Source organism: Hyperoodon ampullatus, assembly GCF_949752795.1.
Source record: "Hyperoodon ampullatus genome assembly, chromosome: 14".
NCBI classification, from domain to species: domain Eukaryota; kingdom Metazoa; phylum Chordata; class Mammalia; order Artiodactyla; family Ziphiidae; genus Hyperoodon; species Hyperoodon ampullatus.
In genome coordinates this window covers 34,400,584-34,413,964 of record NC_136927.1, presented here as the reverse complement: position 1 = coordinate 34,413,964, position 13,381 = coordinate 34,400,584, and the positions used below count along the sequence as shown (strand labels likewise).

The window sequence follows — 13,381 nt, the reverse complement described above, 5'->3', positions numbered from 1 at the left end:
CCATTGTGTTATTTAGAAGTGTGTTGTCGTGTGTTAATTTTCTCAAGGGAAATTTTAAAATATGTTGAACCAAATGAAAATGAAAACACTACTTATTAAAATTTGTGGGATACAGCAAAAGCTGTACTTTGAGGGAAATTTATAGCAATGCCAGGATTGGGCTTGGTATGTGCAGCACCCACTGCACCAGTAGGAGTCTCTCATTCCATTCTGAAAGAAAAAGAGTCTTGGTGGTGATAATAGTAATAATAATAATAATACCACCACCCACTCTTTGTTGCTTTGTTGAGCACTTACCAAAGTGCCAGATTCCTATGTTGTAGTGTTTGCTATGTCTTCTACCCAGAATATTCCTTCTCTTGATATCTACCTGACTACTTCTTTCTGGTCTCTACTCAAAAATATCAGTTTATCAGAGAGACACCCCCATCACACTAAGAGATCACCCCCATCACTCCCAACCCACCTTAACCCTGCTTTATCTTTCTAAGCACACCTTCACCACCCAAAATATTATATACCTACATGTGTGATCATTGTCTTCTCCTTCTATTAGAATATCCATTGAATATGAGCTGGGGTCAGGGGGACACAGGGTCTGTGTTTTGTTCATGTCTGTATGCCCAGGGCCTGACATACAGTAGGCTCTCAATAAATATTTGTTGGTGGATGAAGGATTGAAGGCAGGCAGGGAAGTAAGCACTTCGCATGCATTATTCGCTTATTCCTGCCCTAGGAGGTAGATGCTGTCATCAACTCCATTTCATAGAAGGAGAAACTGAGGCACAAAATGACGCTAGGCCAAGGCAGTGGCAAAAGCAGGATTTACTCCCACATCTCTGTGACAATGTCAGAGAGAATTTGTTCTTTCTGTCACTCAGGAGCTCTCAGGGTCTCAGAAATAGATAATATAGTACTTGGAAAGCAAAGCCCCCTGTGCCTCCATTTACCTGCCTCTAGAGGGAAGATGTTGGCTGGCAGAGGAAAGAATGGGGAATGGTGCCCACAAGGGAGCAGGGGACCTGAGGTCTCAACCTTCCAGGCTGGTCCCCTGGCCTGCTGTGGAGGTTCAGGTTCCCTGGGTGGGCCGACATCACCCTTCATGTGCCCACAGTGGACCGCATCGTGGGCCTGGACCAGATGGCCAAGATGACGGAGAGCTCGCTGCCCAGTGCCTCCAAGACCAAGAAGGGCATGTTCCGCACCGTGGGGCAGCTGTACAAGGAGCAGCTGGTGAAGCTGATGACCACGCTGCGGAATACCACCCCCAACTTCGTGCGCTGCATCATCCCCAACCATGAGAAGAGGGTGAGGCTACCACTCGGCTCTTGGGGGGTCAGAAAGTCCCCCCAGGACATCATCAGGGCCTGTGGAGAAAGGGAAGGCAGACCGGGGTACAAGGGCCGGAGGAAAGCTTGACCACCACCCCACCACCCTGAGGGCTCCATCTGACATGGGTAGGAGGTGCTCATTTCCCACCCTGGAGGCAAAAGAAGGCAAGGGAGGAAAGGCAAATGCACCTGGGGACTTTGAGCCCTGGAGTGGCTGCACAGGGTATCAGATCCCTCATTCGTCCATTATTCCAGCTAATAATTACTGAGCTCCACTTGTGCCAGGAGCTGGGGATACGGTGCTGGATAAGTTATTGTCCTTGCCTGCAGGTTTCTTATAATCTAGGGCAGGGGTGCTTTAGCTGGGGGCAATTGTGTGCCCTCCCTTCCCTGCAGGGGAGATTTGGCCATGTCCGGAGACATTTTTAACGGGGAGGGGGCAGTTACTGGCATCCAATGCATAGAAGCCAGGGATGCTGCTAAACATCCTCCAGTGTGCAGGGCAGTCCCCCACCACAGAGAATTATCCAGCCCAAGATGTCAGTATTGCTGAGGTTGTGGGAGAGGTAGACAGCTGATACCCATGATGTTATCTGGGTAAATTTTGAGAACACCAAAGAGCCGGGGCTCCCACTTGAGACTCAGGGCTCAGAGAAAGCTTCTTAGAGAATGGGAAGTTGGTGATGCTGAGAGCAGCGTGTGAAGGGCATCCTAGGCAGAGGGACCAGAATAAACAAAAGTGTGGAGGTGAGAAATGAAGGGTCTGGGCAAGGAAACGCTAGGTGGGTCATTTTGTGGACGTGTGATGGTGTGAGGCAGGGATTGGGAAGAGCTGAGGCTGGAACTGTGGGTGGGGCTAGATTGTGGAGTTCCTGTGGGTGGACCAGAGCGTGGCCTTCCTTCTGTAGGATGCCATTGGGGGCTTTTAAAAGCAGGGGTATGTCATGATCAGATTCACATTTTAGAAACCAAATAAGGGGATAAGAGAGTCAGGACGGGGTGGGAAGATAGTATGAGGCTGTTGTGATCATTGGGACAGGAGAAGATGGTGGTGAGTAGATGGCAGTGACAATGGTAGTGGAGAGAAGTGTGTAGATGGGGAGATATTTGGGAGGTAGGAGCCGTAGAACTGGTGATGGACAGGAAGTGAGGGAGGGAGAAGTGACGAGGAGGAAGCCCCAGGTGATGCTAGTGCCACCAAGTACGAGAGATGGCACCAGAACCCTCAGCTGAGCTCTCACCTGGTGCCCCGTGATCCCCCATGACCTGGCGAGGTGGGTCACCGGCCTGAGATTTGGGGCTTGCTGCTCCCCGCGGCCCCGGCAGCCCACTGCCCTTTGCGTCTTTGCAGTCCGGAAAGCTGGACGCCTTTCTGGTGCTGGAGCAGCTGCGCTGCAACGGCGTCTTGGAAGGCATCCGAATCTGCCGCCAGGGATTCCCTAACAGGATCGTCTTCCAGGAGTTCCGACAACGGTGAGCCTACCGGGCCGGGCACGGGTGGGGCAGCGGGTGGGACGGGAGTGAGCAGGCTGGGTGGAGGGATAGATGGACGACAGAGATGCACTCGGTCGGTGACTCCTGCCCTGTGTCTCAAGCTATGAGATCCTGGCCGCAAACGCCATTCCCAAAGGCTTCATGGACGGGAAGCAGGCCTGCATTCTGATGGTGAGCCCAGCCCCAGCCCTGCCCCAGAAATCCAACTGCAGACCTCCTGGCCTCGGGTGGCACTTCCCGCAGCTGCTCCGGGTGGGACCCTCCTTAAACACACTTAACCCCTGGCCAAGTGGCATAGCCGAGAACGGGAACTCTCATCCTCCTTCCTTCTGCAGATCAAAGCCCTAGAACTCGACCCCAACTTGTACAGGATTGGGCAGAGCAAAATCTTCTTCCGAACTGGCGTCCTGGCCCACCTAGAAGAGGAGCGGGACTTAAAGATCACCGATGTCATCATGGCTTTCCAGGCGATGTGTCGTGGCTACCTGGCCAGAAAGTAAAGACCCACGCGCTATCGCCTCCCTGCAAACACAGACCAGAAAGACAAAATTTCAGGGGGCTTTCTGGCCTCATGTTCTGATTTTCTGATTCTAAGAGGCCATCTGCTCTAAGATGCATCATTGATTGAATGGCAGCCTTCTCTTGGGGGAGAGAAATGCTACCACTTTAAATACATGCACTAGTTATAAGGGCAGGGCAGGAAGGGGTTAAGACCATGGGCTCTGGAGAGTTAGACATGGGTTCTCATCCTGGCTCCCCTACTTATTTGCTGAAGAGCCTTGGGAAGGTTACTCTACCTCTCTGAGCCTCAGGAAAATGAGCATAATCATTCCTGCCTCATAAACCTCTTTTGATGAGGGGTCAATGAAATACTGCATGAAAAGTGTTGAGAACAGCAGCTGGCTATCATTTCAGAAGTGTGAGAATATGATAAAGTGTCTGAGGAAAGAGTATTTGTGTCTGTACCCCTATGTCCAAGTGGGACTCATAAGGCAAAGTCGTAGAAGGTCTGATGCCCCCTCTGTTTTGGGAATCCTGGGGGCTGGGTGAGGGCTGCGGTTCCTCCATGAAACTCACACCCCAAACAGGACACAGGGGCTGGCAGAATAGCTCTTGTCCAGGGCATATGTCTTCAGGAGGTACGGACCATGCACTCATCTGCAGAGCCCTGACTGTGTCAAGCTGATTCATTGTCAAGTAGACCCAGGATGGTCAACGCCAGATCTGGGGAGCTCTTGGTCCAGGGACAGACCTAAACTGTTAACTTTCATAACTAATTTCTCTGTTGCCACCCCTCCCACCTCCAGACTGACTGGGGCAATTTTATTCTTCAAATTCACCCACGTCCAAGATGGCAGCCGCAATGGCAGCCGCGCAGAGGCGAGAGGATGGTGCTCACTGTTCTGTGGTTTCTCAAACCCAGTAGCCTTAAGTAGGAAGCGTGCTGGTTCTGTGTCAGGTCTGGGATTTTAAATTATCTGAGGAAAGGATAGGTTTGTCAGACACTCAGCTTTGGGGAAGATGTGGCACAGCTGAGGGTGTAGGACATCCCTTAGGAATGGTGTAGCATAGATCAATTTCCTAGGTGTTGTCAGGACCACAGATCTGAATCCAGGGCATTTTGTGAGCCTTGGGTCTTCCTTGTCCACTGAGAAAGGCTCTGGCCTCCAGATGGTATACTTTTGCTGATGCTCAGAGCTTCCTGGAGAATCTGGGCTGCAGAGAATGGGGGACGTCCTTGTACAAGTCACTAAATCACAAGCCAAACAGAAGCGTCCTGCCTTCGGGATGCTGCGGGGCGGGATGCCGTGACAACACAGTGAGGTGTCTGTTGAGCCGAGCAGGTCTTCTCACAGCTCCCTTTCCCTCTCCCCAGGGCTTTTGCCAAGAGGCAGCAGCAGCTGACGGCCATGAAGGTGATTCAGAGGAACTGCGCCGCCTACCTCAAGCTGCGGAACTGGCAGTGGTGGCGGCTCTTCACCAAAGTGAGTGCCTCCTTCTCCCACCCGCCCACCCCCCTCCCAGTCCTCGGTCTTCACTTGGACGCTGTCCATGTGGGACTGGAGGTGATTGACAGCAGGTGTGCAACTGAGGGCTCGAAACCAAACCTTGCCCTTTGGCGATTCTCCGGGCCTGAGAAAGGCCCCCTCTTTGGCACGTGGGTTACAGCCATGACCTTAACCCAGATGCAGAGCATTTCCATCACCGCAAGGATCTCACCTCTTGCCCCTTTAGAGCCCTACCCACTTCCCTCCATAACCCCAGCAAGCACGAATCTGTTGTCCATCTCTATAATTTTGTCATCTCAAGGATGTTCTATAAACGGGGTCCTTCAGTATGTCATCTTTTGAGATGGGCTTTTGTCACGAAGTATCATTCTCTGGAGGTCCCTCCGTCCGGCTTGTTGTGTGTATCCATTGTTTTTTTCTCTGGGTACAACTTTGTCTTGCAGCATCGCTGGCTGTCATGAGCCAATCGTGCAAAGACTTGCTCTGTAGGGACAGACGTGGCTTTCTCTTAGGTGCCCTTGAGTGTGTAAAATGGGCACAAACCTTTTTCAATGAGCAAGTAGGTATTGTGGAACTACTGTGCACCAGACACGTGCAAGGTGCTAGGGATGCCCTGGCCTCATGAATATTCTAGTTGAGTGGGGAAGCAGATGGGGTCAGCACAGGAACCAATGCCCATGGCAGACTGGGGTCAGCGCAGAAAGGAAGCCACAGTGTGTCTGACAGGGGCTCCCCTAGTGCCAGGCAGGGCTTGAACACAGGAGTTAGGAGTGAGCTTGGAAGAGCAGTGAGGGGAAGCTGCTTTGGGAAATGTTCATCCCCCCTGACCCAACTTCTAGAAAACTCTTCTCAGAAAACCATCTGAAATCAAGAAAATCAAGAATGAAGGGCATTCATTTACAAGAGCAAAATTTCAATGCCCAGCCCTGGCAGACTGACTCACACCAGCTCATCCATCAATGGGATATTTTTCAACCACTAAAAATGATGGTTATCTAAAAATCAAGTTGTAAAGCTGATGGGACAGCATGGGGTGATAATTATCTTGTAGTTTTTAGTAATAAAAGCAGCAAGCAGGGAATTCCCTGGCGGTCTAGTGGTTAGGACTCCATGCTTTCACTGCCAGGCGCCTGGGTTCAATCCCTGGTGGGTGAACCAAGATCCCACAAGCCGTGCAGCACAGCCAAAAAAAAAAAAGCAGCATGTTAACACTGGGCAGCGTGATCTCAGGTATATTTTTTTAATGTGTAGGACAATGCTGAGAATGGGAGGTAGGATGTAGGGGATTTTTCTTTCCTTTTCTCTTTGGAGGGAAACATATCAGTTTGTCGGCAGCAGTTCTCTCTCAGGATGGGACTAAATGGGGGGAGGGGAGACTTTCTCCTTTCACTTTGCACCTTTTCCCATTGCTCTAATTTAGGATTTTTCAATCTCAGCACTGCTGATATTTTGGGATGGATAATTCTGTGTCAGGGGGGGGCTGTCCTGAGCATTCTAGAATGTTGGGCAGCATCCCTGGCCTATACCCACTAGATGCCAGTAGCATTGCCCACCCCAGTTGTGACAGCTAAAACTGTCCCCAGAAATGCCAAATATCCCATTAGGATCTGTGAGTGGGGTAAAATTGTCCCTTGCTGAGAACCACTGATTTATTTATTACGAGAGTGTTTCCCTTGTGCCACAAAAGCAAGTGACGGGCTGACCCTGTGTGTGCAGGTGAAGCCCCTGCTGCAGGTGACGAGGCAGGAGGAGGAGTTGCAGGCCAAGGAGGATGAGCTGCAGAAGACCAAGGAGAGGCAGCAGAAGGCAGAACGCGAGCTCCAGGAGCTGGGGCAGAAACATACGCAGGTACTGGGCCGGGAGCCCGGCCAGGGCTGCGGAGGGCAGGATGCCTGCTCCTGTGGGGCTCACGGGCCGTCTCCCCACCCTCTGCATGCAGCTGACCGAGGAGAAGAACCTGCTTCAGGAGCAGCTGCAGGCAGAGACGGAGCTGTACGCGGAGGCCGAGGAGATGCGGGTCCGGCTGGCAGCCAAGAAGCAGGAGCTGGAGGAGATCCTGCATGAGATGGAGGCCCGCCTGGAGGAGGAGGAAGACCGGGGCCAGCAGCTGCAGACAGAACGGAAGAAGATGGCCCAGCAGATGCTGGTAAGGCACTGCAGGGGCAGCCCTCGGTGGGTACGAAATCCCTTGCCCCTCACGGCAGGCCTGTGAGGTGCATCTGATGTTGTATGTCCCTTTTGGACAGAGAGAGAGACTAAGGCTTGGAGAGAAACCGCCATCTGCTCACCCAGGTCTCCTTGGAAGCCTGCTCAGTTCTACTGCCCTGCCTTTCATGTGCAAACACCTTGCCTCCTAATAGCAACCCTGGGTGAGGGGTAATTGTATCAGTAAGCTATTGTTGCAGAACCAAAACACCCCAAAACTTAGCAGCTTGGAAATAACAAACGTTTATCTCACACAGTCGTGACTCTTGAGAGTGGCTTAGCTGGGTGATTCTGGCTTAGAGCCTCGCACAAGGTTGCAGTCATGATGTCAGCCTGGGCTGCAGCATCTGAAGGCTGGACTGGGGCTGGAGGACTCACTTGCACATGGCTCACTCACACAACTGTAGGCAGGAGGCCTCCATTCCTCACTATGTGGGCTTCTCCATAGGGCTGCTTGAGCGCCCTCACAACGTGGCGGCTGGCTTTCCCCAGATGGAGTGAATGAAGAGAGAACAGGGAGGAAGCTGCAAAGCCTTTTATAGCCCAATCTCTGACTTAGACACTCCATCACTTCCTCTTGATATTATTTGTTAGAAGCAAGTCACTAAGTCCAGCTGACACTCAAGGGGAGGAGAATTAGGCTCCACCTCTTGAAGGGAAGAGTATCAAAGAATTTATGGACATATTTTTAAACCACCATGGTATCTACTATCCCCATTTTACAGAGGAGGAGACTGAGGCTCCACAAAGAGAAGTGGCTTACCCAAACCTTTTCTTTGTGATGAAAGGAGATGGCAGAGCACTGCAGGGGGCCATCAGGCTAAGTCTCTGTATCCATGAGTCCCCAGAGCTCCAGGAGAGTGACTTTGTTTTAAGCAAGGCTGTGATTCTTTTCCTTCTCCCACAAAGGACCTGGAAGAACAGCTGGAGGAAGAGGAAGCTGCCAGGCAGAAGCTACAACTTGAGAAGGTCACGGCTGAGGCCAAGATCAAGAAACTGGAGGATGATATTCTGGTCATGGATGATCAGAACAATAAACTGTCAAAAGTGAGTGGGGCTGAGCATCTTTGATAAAATGACAGGCTCATGAGGGCTGAGGACTCCAGAGGCCTTCCCTTTTTAGCCAGAGACAAGGTATTGAAGGCCAAGCAAGTAGTTACCTCCAGCATTGACGTGGCGGCCTTGTGACTGCTGTCTGGATGCAGGTGTGCCATGGATGGGGTCCCCGGTGGTCCCACCAGCACCAGGGCTGCCACAGAGCAAGTCTCAGAAACACCAAGACCAATGGAACCCCCAAGTTGTACAAGGGTGGGCGGGCAATGTGCTTGGGATTCAGAGGCCCCTCTCACATTCTCACCGTCCATTTGCAGTTGGTAATAGGGGAACCAGTCGTCCTGGGACTGAAGGGTTTCTGGGATGTGGGACTTTCAGCCCTGAAGCCAGAAACGTCCCAGTGCAAACCAGGCTGACTAGGTCACCCTAGTCAGTAACCACTAAGCAGCCCCACTGAGGCGGACTACCTTTAGTCCTTTGAGCTGGGCACTGACTGCCAGTCCATGTCAGGTGCAGGGCACGCACAGCGGAGGAGGACCCTGTCCTCGTAGGGCTTATATCCTAGTGAGGCAGCAAGTAGATAATCATACACGCAAACGTTAATTGCCATTGTGATCAGGACTCTGAAGGAGGTGTTCACCATCTTATAAGACCAGAGCACTAGGGGATGGGGGGTGGGATTCAGGGGAGGCTTCCTGGAGGAAGTGACATTTAAGTGGAAACCTGAAGAGTGAGAAGCAGTTAGAAGGAGAGGGGGCGGAGGCACATTCCAGGCAGATGGTCCCATCTGTACAAGAGCCCTGAGGCTGGGAGGAGCTGGCCTGTGGTAGGAAAGGAAAGAGGGGCCCCCTGGCTGGGACATGAAGTTGAGAGGTAGAGGGGCCTGAGATGAGGAGTAGTCAATCTTTGGAAAATATTATTGTTAAGGAACTTCTCTTTCCCCATTGAAAACTCTAGGTAGCATTTGGTTATAATGTGGGCTTTCCTTTCAACTGTTTATCTGGAAATTACTAGACCCTGGAGAAAAGGAAAAAATGAATGATATTTCTTTTTCTTTCCCCCCAAAGGAGCGAAAACTCCTTGAAGAGAGGATTAGTGACTTAACAACAAATCTTGCAGAAGAGGAAGAAAAAGCCAAGAATCTTACCAAGCTGAAAAATAAGCACGAATCTATGATTTCAGAACTGGAAGGTAAAACGGCTACCCAGTGATGGGTTTTTTTTGTTTTTTAAAAAATTATATATATATTTATTTATGGCTGCATTGGGTCTTCGTTGCTGCGTGCGGGCGTTCTCTAGTTGCGGCGAGCGGAGGCTACTCTTCGTTGTGGTGCGCGGGCTTCTCATTGCGGTGGCTTCTCTTGTTGTGGAGCATGGGCTCTAGAGCGCAGGCTCAGTAGTTGTGGCACACGGGCTTAGTTACTCAGCGGCATGTGGGATCTTCTCGAACCAGGGCTCGAACCCGCGTCCCCTGCATTGGCAGGCGGATTCTTAACCACCGCACCACCAGGGAAGTCCCCCAGTGATGTTTTTTTTGTTTGTTTGTTTGTTTTGCGGTACGCGGGCCTCTCACTGTTGTGGCCTCTCCCGTTGCGGAGCACAGGCTCCGGATGCGCAGGCTCAGTGGCCATGGCTCACGGGCCCAGTTGCTCCGCGGCATGTGGGATCTTCCCGGACCGAGGCATGAACCCGCGTCCCCTGCATCAGCAGGCAGACTCTCAATCACTGCGCCACCAGGGAAGCCCCCCAGTGATGTTTTGAGTGGACATTTTAAAAGTAGGAATATCAGACAGGAAATTTGAGAATGGAGGATTATTGCAGGAAAGGGACAACCCTATCCAGCTGCCTGCTCACCCTTAGTGAACACACACATTAATTCCAGAAGGTGCTTGTCACCAGGACTGACTTTCCTTCCACAAGACAGTGGTGCCGGCGGGACAGTTACCAGTGGGGGGATGTGTGTGTGTGAATTTCCTCCATGTGAAATGCCTGAGCAGAAAGGCTCGTCCTCCAGGGGTCTCTCTGGTAGTGTCCACCTCCTGAGGGGCCCTGGCTTTGTTGTAGTGAGGCTGAAGAAGGAGGAGAAGAGCCGGCAGGAGCTGGAGAAGCTGAAGAGGAAGCTGGAGGGCGAGGCCAGCGACTTCCACGAGCAGATAGCCGACCTGCAGGCGCAGATCGCTGAGCTCAAGATGCAGCTGGCCAAGAAGGAGGAGGAGCTGCAGGCGGCCCTGGGCAGGTAGTGAGGCTGGCGGGGCAGGTCCAGTGTGTGCTGGTGCCCTGAGGGCCACTGCCAATCTGTGGGGGCCTCGGTCTTCCTCTTCCTCCTACAGGCAGGCCTCCATCTCATGCTAGGTGGCCCAGGCCAGGCTTTCCGGATGCCTTCCAGTCCTGCTGGCACCTTCAGAACTTTGCCTTTGACTTTCTTCTCTTCCCTCCAAACTAATCCTCTCTTCTCCCACTGTGTCTGCCTCTTGGGTGCCCAGCCTTTGTCGTCTACACCCCAGTTCTGGATTTCTGGTTGTGCACAGAGTCTGTTCTGTTGGCACCGCAAACACCACGTGTCTGAGGCTGGGAGGACCCTCCTGTCCCCTGCCCCCTCCTTCTGAGGTCCTTCTTTTTGCGAATGTGTCTCCTCCCTAGCTTTTACCCTCCTTCTTGTCCCACGCACAGCGTGCAGCAGTCCTCAGAGTCTGCCCGTCCCCTGAGATGTGTCCCACACCCTTTCCTCTGTGCCCCCTTCTCCCAGCTCTGAGCTGGATTCACTCTAACGGCTTCCCCCCGGGGGTATTACAGCAGCAACAACTAATGGGTATTAGCCTGCTCGCTGTATGCTAAGTTCTGCTCAAGCAGTATCTTTGCAGACACTTGGCCAGGTATGCGGCTGTTGCCTCCATTCACTGAGGAGGAAGCTGAGCCAGGGGAGGTGAAGGGACATGTGACAGTCACCCAGCTTTTGAGAGACAGGCTGAGATCCATTTTCTGATTGATCCCCTGGCCAGCTCTCCCTCAGCCCGTTTGTGCCATGTGACAGTGCTAGGGTGATGGGCCACCTTGTGCCTTCCCTCCTGAGGGTCCCTTTCCATCCATTGTGGGCAAAACCAGAGGCAGCTCCACAGTGGTCAGGAGGGAGCTCCCTTCCGTGCCATTCAGGCAAGGCTCCCCATGTCCCACACTGACCCCCAGTCACTGCCTCCCCCGGTTTTAACATCCCCCCCGCCCCACCCCCAATCAGTGCCTGGCCAAGAGCTTTGCATGTAGCAGAACTCAGACGCTAAGCAGATGGAAGAAAGAATAAACCAGTAGTTGCCAGGGAGGAATAATTGTCTAACATTCAGACAGCATCTATTAGGCTCCTAATGTGGACAAGGCACCTTGCTAGTCTGGGACAGCGCTTTGTATTGTCTGTATCTCCCTATCTCTGTCTCTGCCTCTCTCTCTCTCACGCACACACGCACACGCACAGCATGACCTGTTTTTTTACATCTGCCCTTGGAAACCACGTTTCTGCATAAGCCTCCAAACCATCCAGCATGGCAAGAAGTGGTCTGCTGTGTTTCGGGACATGAACGAAACATGTTTTGATATGTATGGAACCCAAAAGGCTGGTTCCATAAAGCCATTTTTGGCCACATTGTGGGATGGATAGCAGGGGGCTCAGGACCCCAGGGTCTTAATTCTGGGGATCCGTCCCCGGCAGGCTTGATGATGAAATCACTCAGAAGAACAACGCCCTGAAGAAGATCCGGGAGCTGGAGGGTCACATCTCAGACCTCCAGGAGGACCTGGACTCAGAACGGGCCGCGAGGAGCAAAGCTGAGAAGCAGAAGCGGGACCTTGGGGAGGAGCTGGAGGCGCTGAAGACGGAGCTGGAGGACACGCTGGACAGCACGGCCACCCAACAGGAGCTCAGGTGAGGGGCCCCCGCCCCACTGGCCCGCCACGCTGATGCAACGGCTGGTGGAGAGGGGCAAACCCGAGCAGATCCTGGGTCATGGGGTTCCTCAGGCCCTATGTTTATCGGCCTGATTGTATTTTGATTTAACTAATATAAGCATGCTTATTTTTAATCTTATTTTGCATCACAGTCAGAGGATATACTCAATTAGAGAATGATTTGAAAACTGTAGGAAAGTAGATACCAAAAGCATCACCCCCAGTCCCACCACAGTTAACATTTTGGGGGATTTCATTCCTGTCTTTTCCTGTGTGTGTCTAAGTTTTGTGTTAAATTTTCAAAATAATATTTATTAGATTGGTCTCTGATTAGAGTCACTGCAGGCTAACAGCCAACAACAACAACAAAACAAACACAAAAACAAAGCCCACCATAAGAACAGGTCACCTGCCAGATATTGAAAGTCACTGCCTGACTTTAGTGAAACTAGGTCGCTTATTCATTCAACAAATACACAAATGTGCTTTGAGTGCACCCTGTATCAAGCGCTAACATGGAGATTTATTTCCCACATTTTGGGTTTTGTGCTACATCACTTACCTGGGCCTAGAAGCCAGCACAATGTTCTCCATTCCCACTGGCCCAGTGCAATGGCTCAGAGCATGGGCACAGAGTCAGACTGTTTGGGTTCAAATTCTTGTCCTATCACACAATGGTTTCAACAGCTTGGGCAAGCTGCTTACTCTTTCTTAGCTTTAGTTTCCTTATCTATAAAATAGAAATGATAATATTCTTGCCTCTTAGGGTCACTCTGAATATTATATGAGATGACATATACCCAGAACTTAGGTCAGGGCCTGGCATATTGTGCATGCTCAGTAAATAAGAGCTAATGTTAATATTTACGGAACAGTTTGCAGTTCACTTTGCATTCTTCCAACAATATCATGTGCTGTATTTTGTGTATTTGTTTGCCAGCCCTGGGAGGTTCTGGGCAGGTAGCATGCTCGTTTTGAGGAAATTCCAGGTCCAGAGAGGTTAGGTGACTCCCCCAAGGTCACACAGCTAGGGAGGGGTGATGATGAAGACCATAGCTCCAGGTCCCAGGAGAGCGCTCGCTCTTCTGCACAGTACTGTCTGAGGTGAACCGCTGTCTCCTCCACCGCCAGCCACTGTGTTCTTCCTGTCCAGGGCCAAGAGGGAGCAGGAGGTGACAATCCTGAAGAAGGCCCTGGATGAGGAGACCCGGTCCCACGAGGCCCAGGTGCAGGAGATGAGGCAGAAGCACACACAGGCCGTGGAGGAGCTCACTGAGCAGCTGGAGCAGTTCAAGAGGGTGAGTTGCGATGCTTTTTTTGTGACAACAAAATATCAAGAACGATATGTCAACAGCTT

General features: G+C 51.7%; 1 protein-coding gene across 2 annotated transcripts in view; it reads left to right on the top strand.

Moving 5' to 3' along the window:
- Positions 1-13,381, top strand: part of MYH11 (myosin heavy chain 11) — a gene marked incomplete at both ends in the record, with an annotated part of 109,230 nt that overhangs the window by 76,150 nt on the left and 19,699 nt on the right. For both annotated transcript variants that reach the window (XM_079719527.1, XM_079719526.1), the window contains 12 exons: positions 1,115-1,308; positions 2,683-2,804; positions 2,927-2,996; positions 3,161-3,321; positions 4,702-4,810; positions 6,551-6,682; positions 6,774-6,980; positions 7,949-8,086; positions 9,160-9,283; positions 10,156-10,327; positions 11,789-12,001; positions 13,178-13,322. In XM_079719527.1, coding sequence (XP_079575653.1) covers positions 1,115-1,308; positions 2,683-2,804; positions 2,927-2,996; positions 3,161-3,321; positions 4,702-4,810; positions 6,551-6,682; positions 6,774-6,980; positions 7,949-8,086; positions 9,160-9,283; positions 10,156-10,327; positions 11,789-12,001; positions 13,178-13,322 — 1,787 coding nt within the window. The remainder of the gene's footprint in view (positions 1-1,114; positions 1,309-2,682; positions 2,805-2,926; positions 2,997-3,160; positions 3,322-4,701; positions 4,811-6,550; positions 6,683-6,773; positions 6,981-7,948; positions 8,087-9,159; positions 9,284-10,155; positions 10,328-11,788; positions 12,002-13,177; positions 13,323-13,381) is intronic.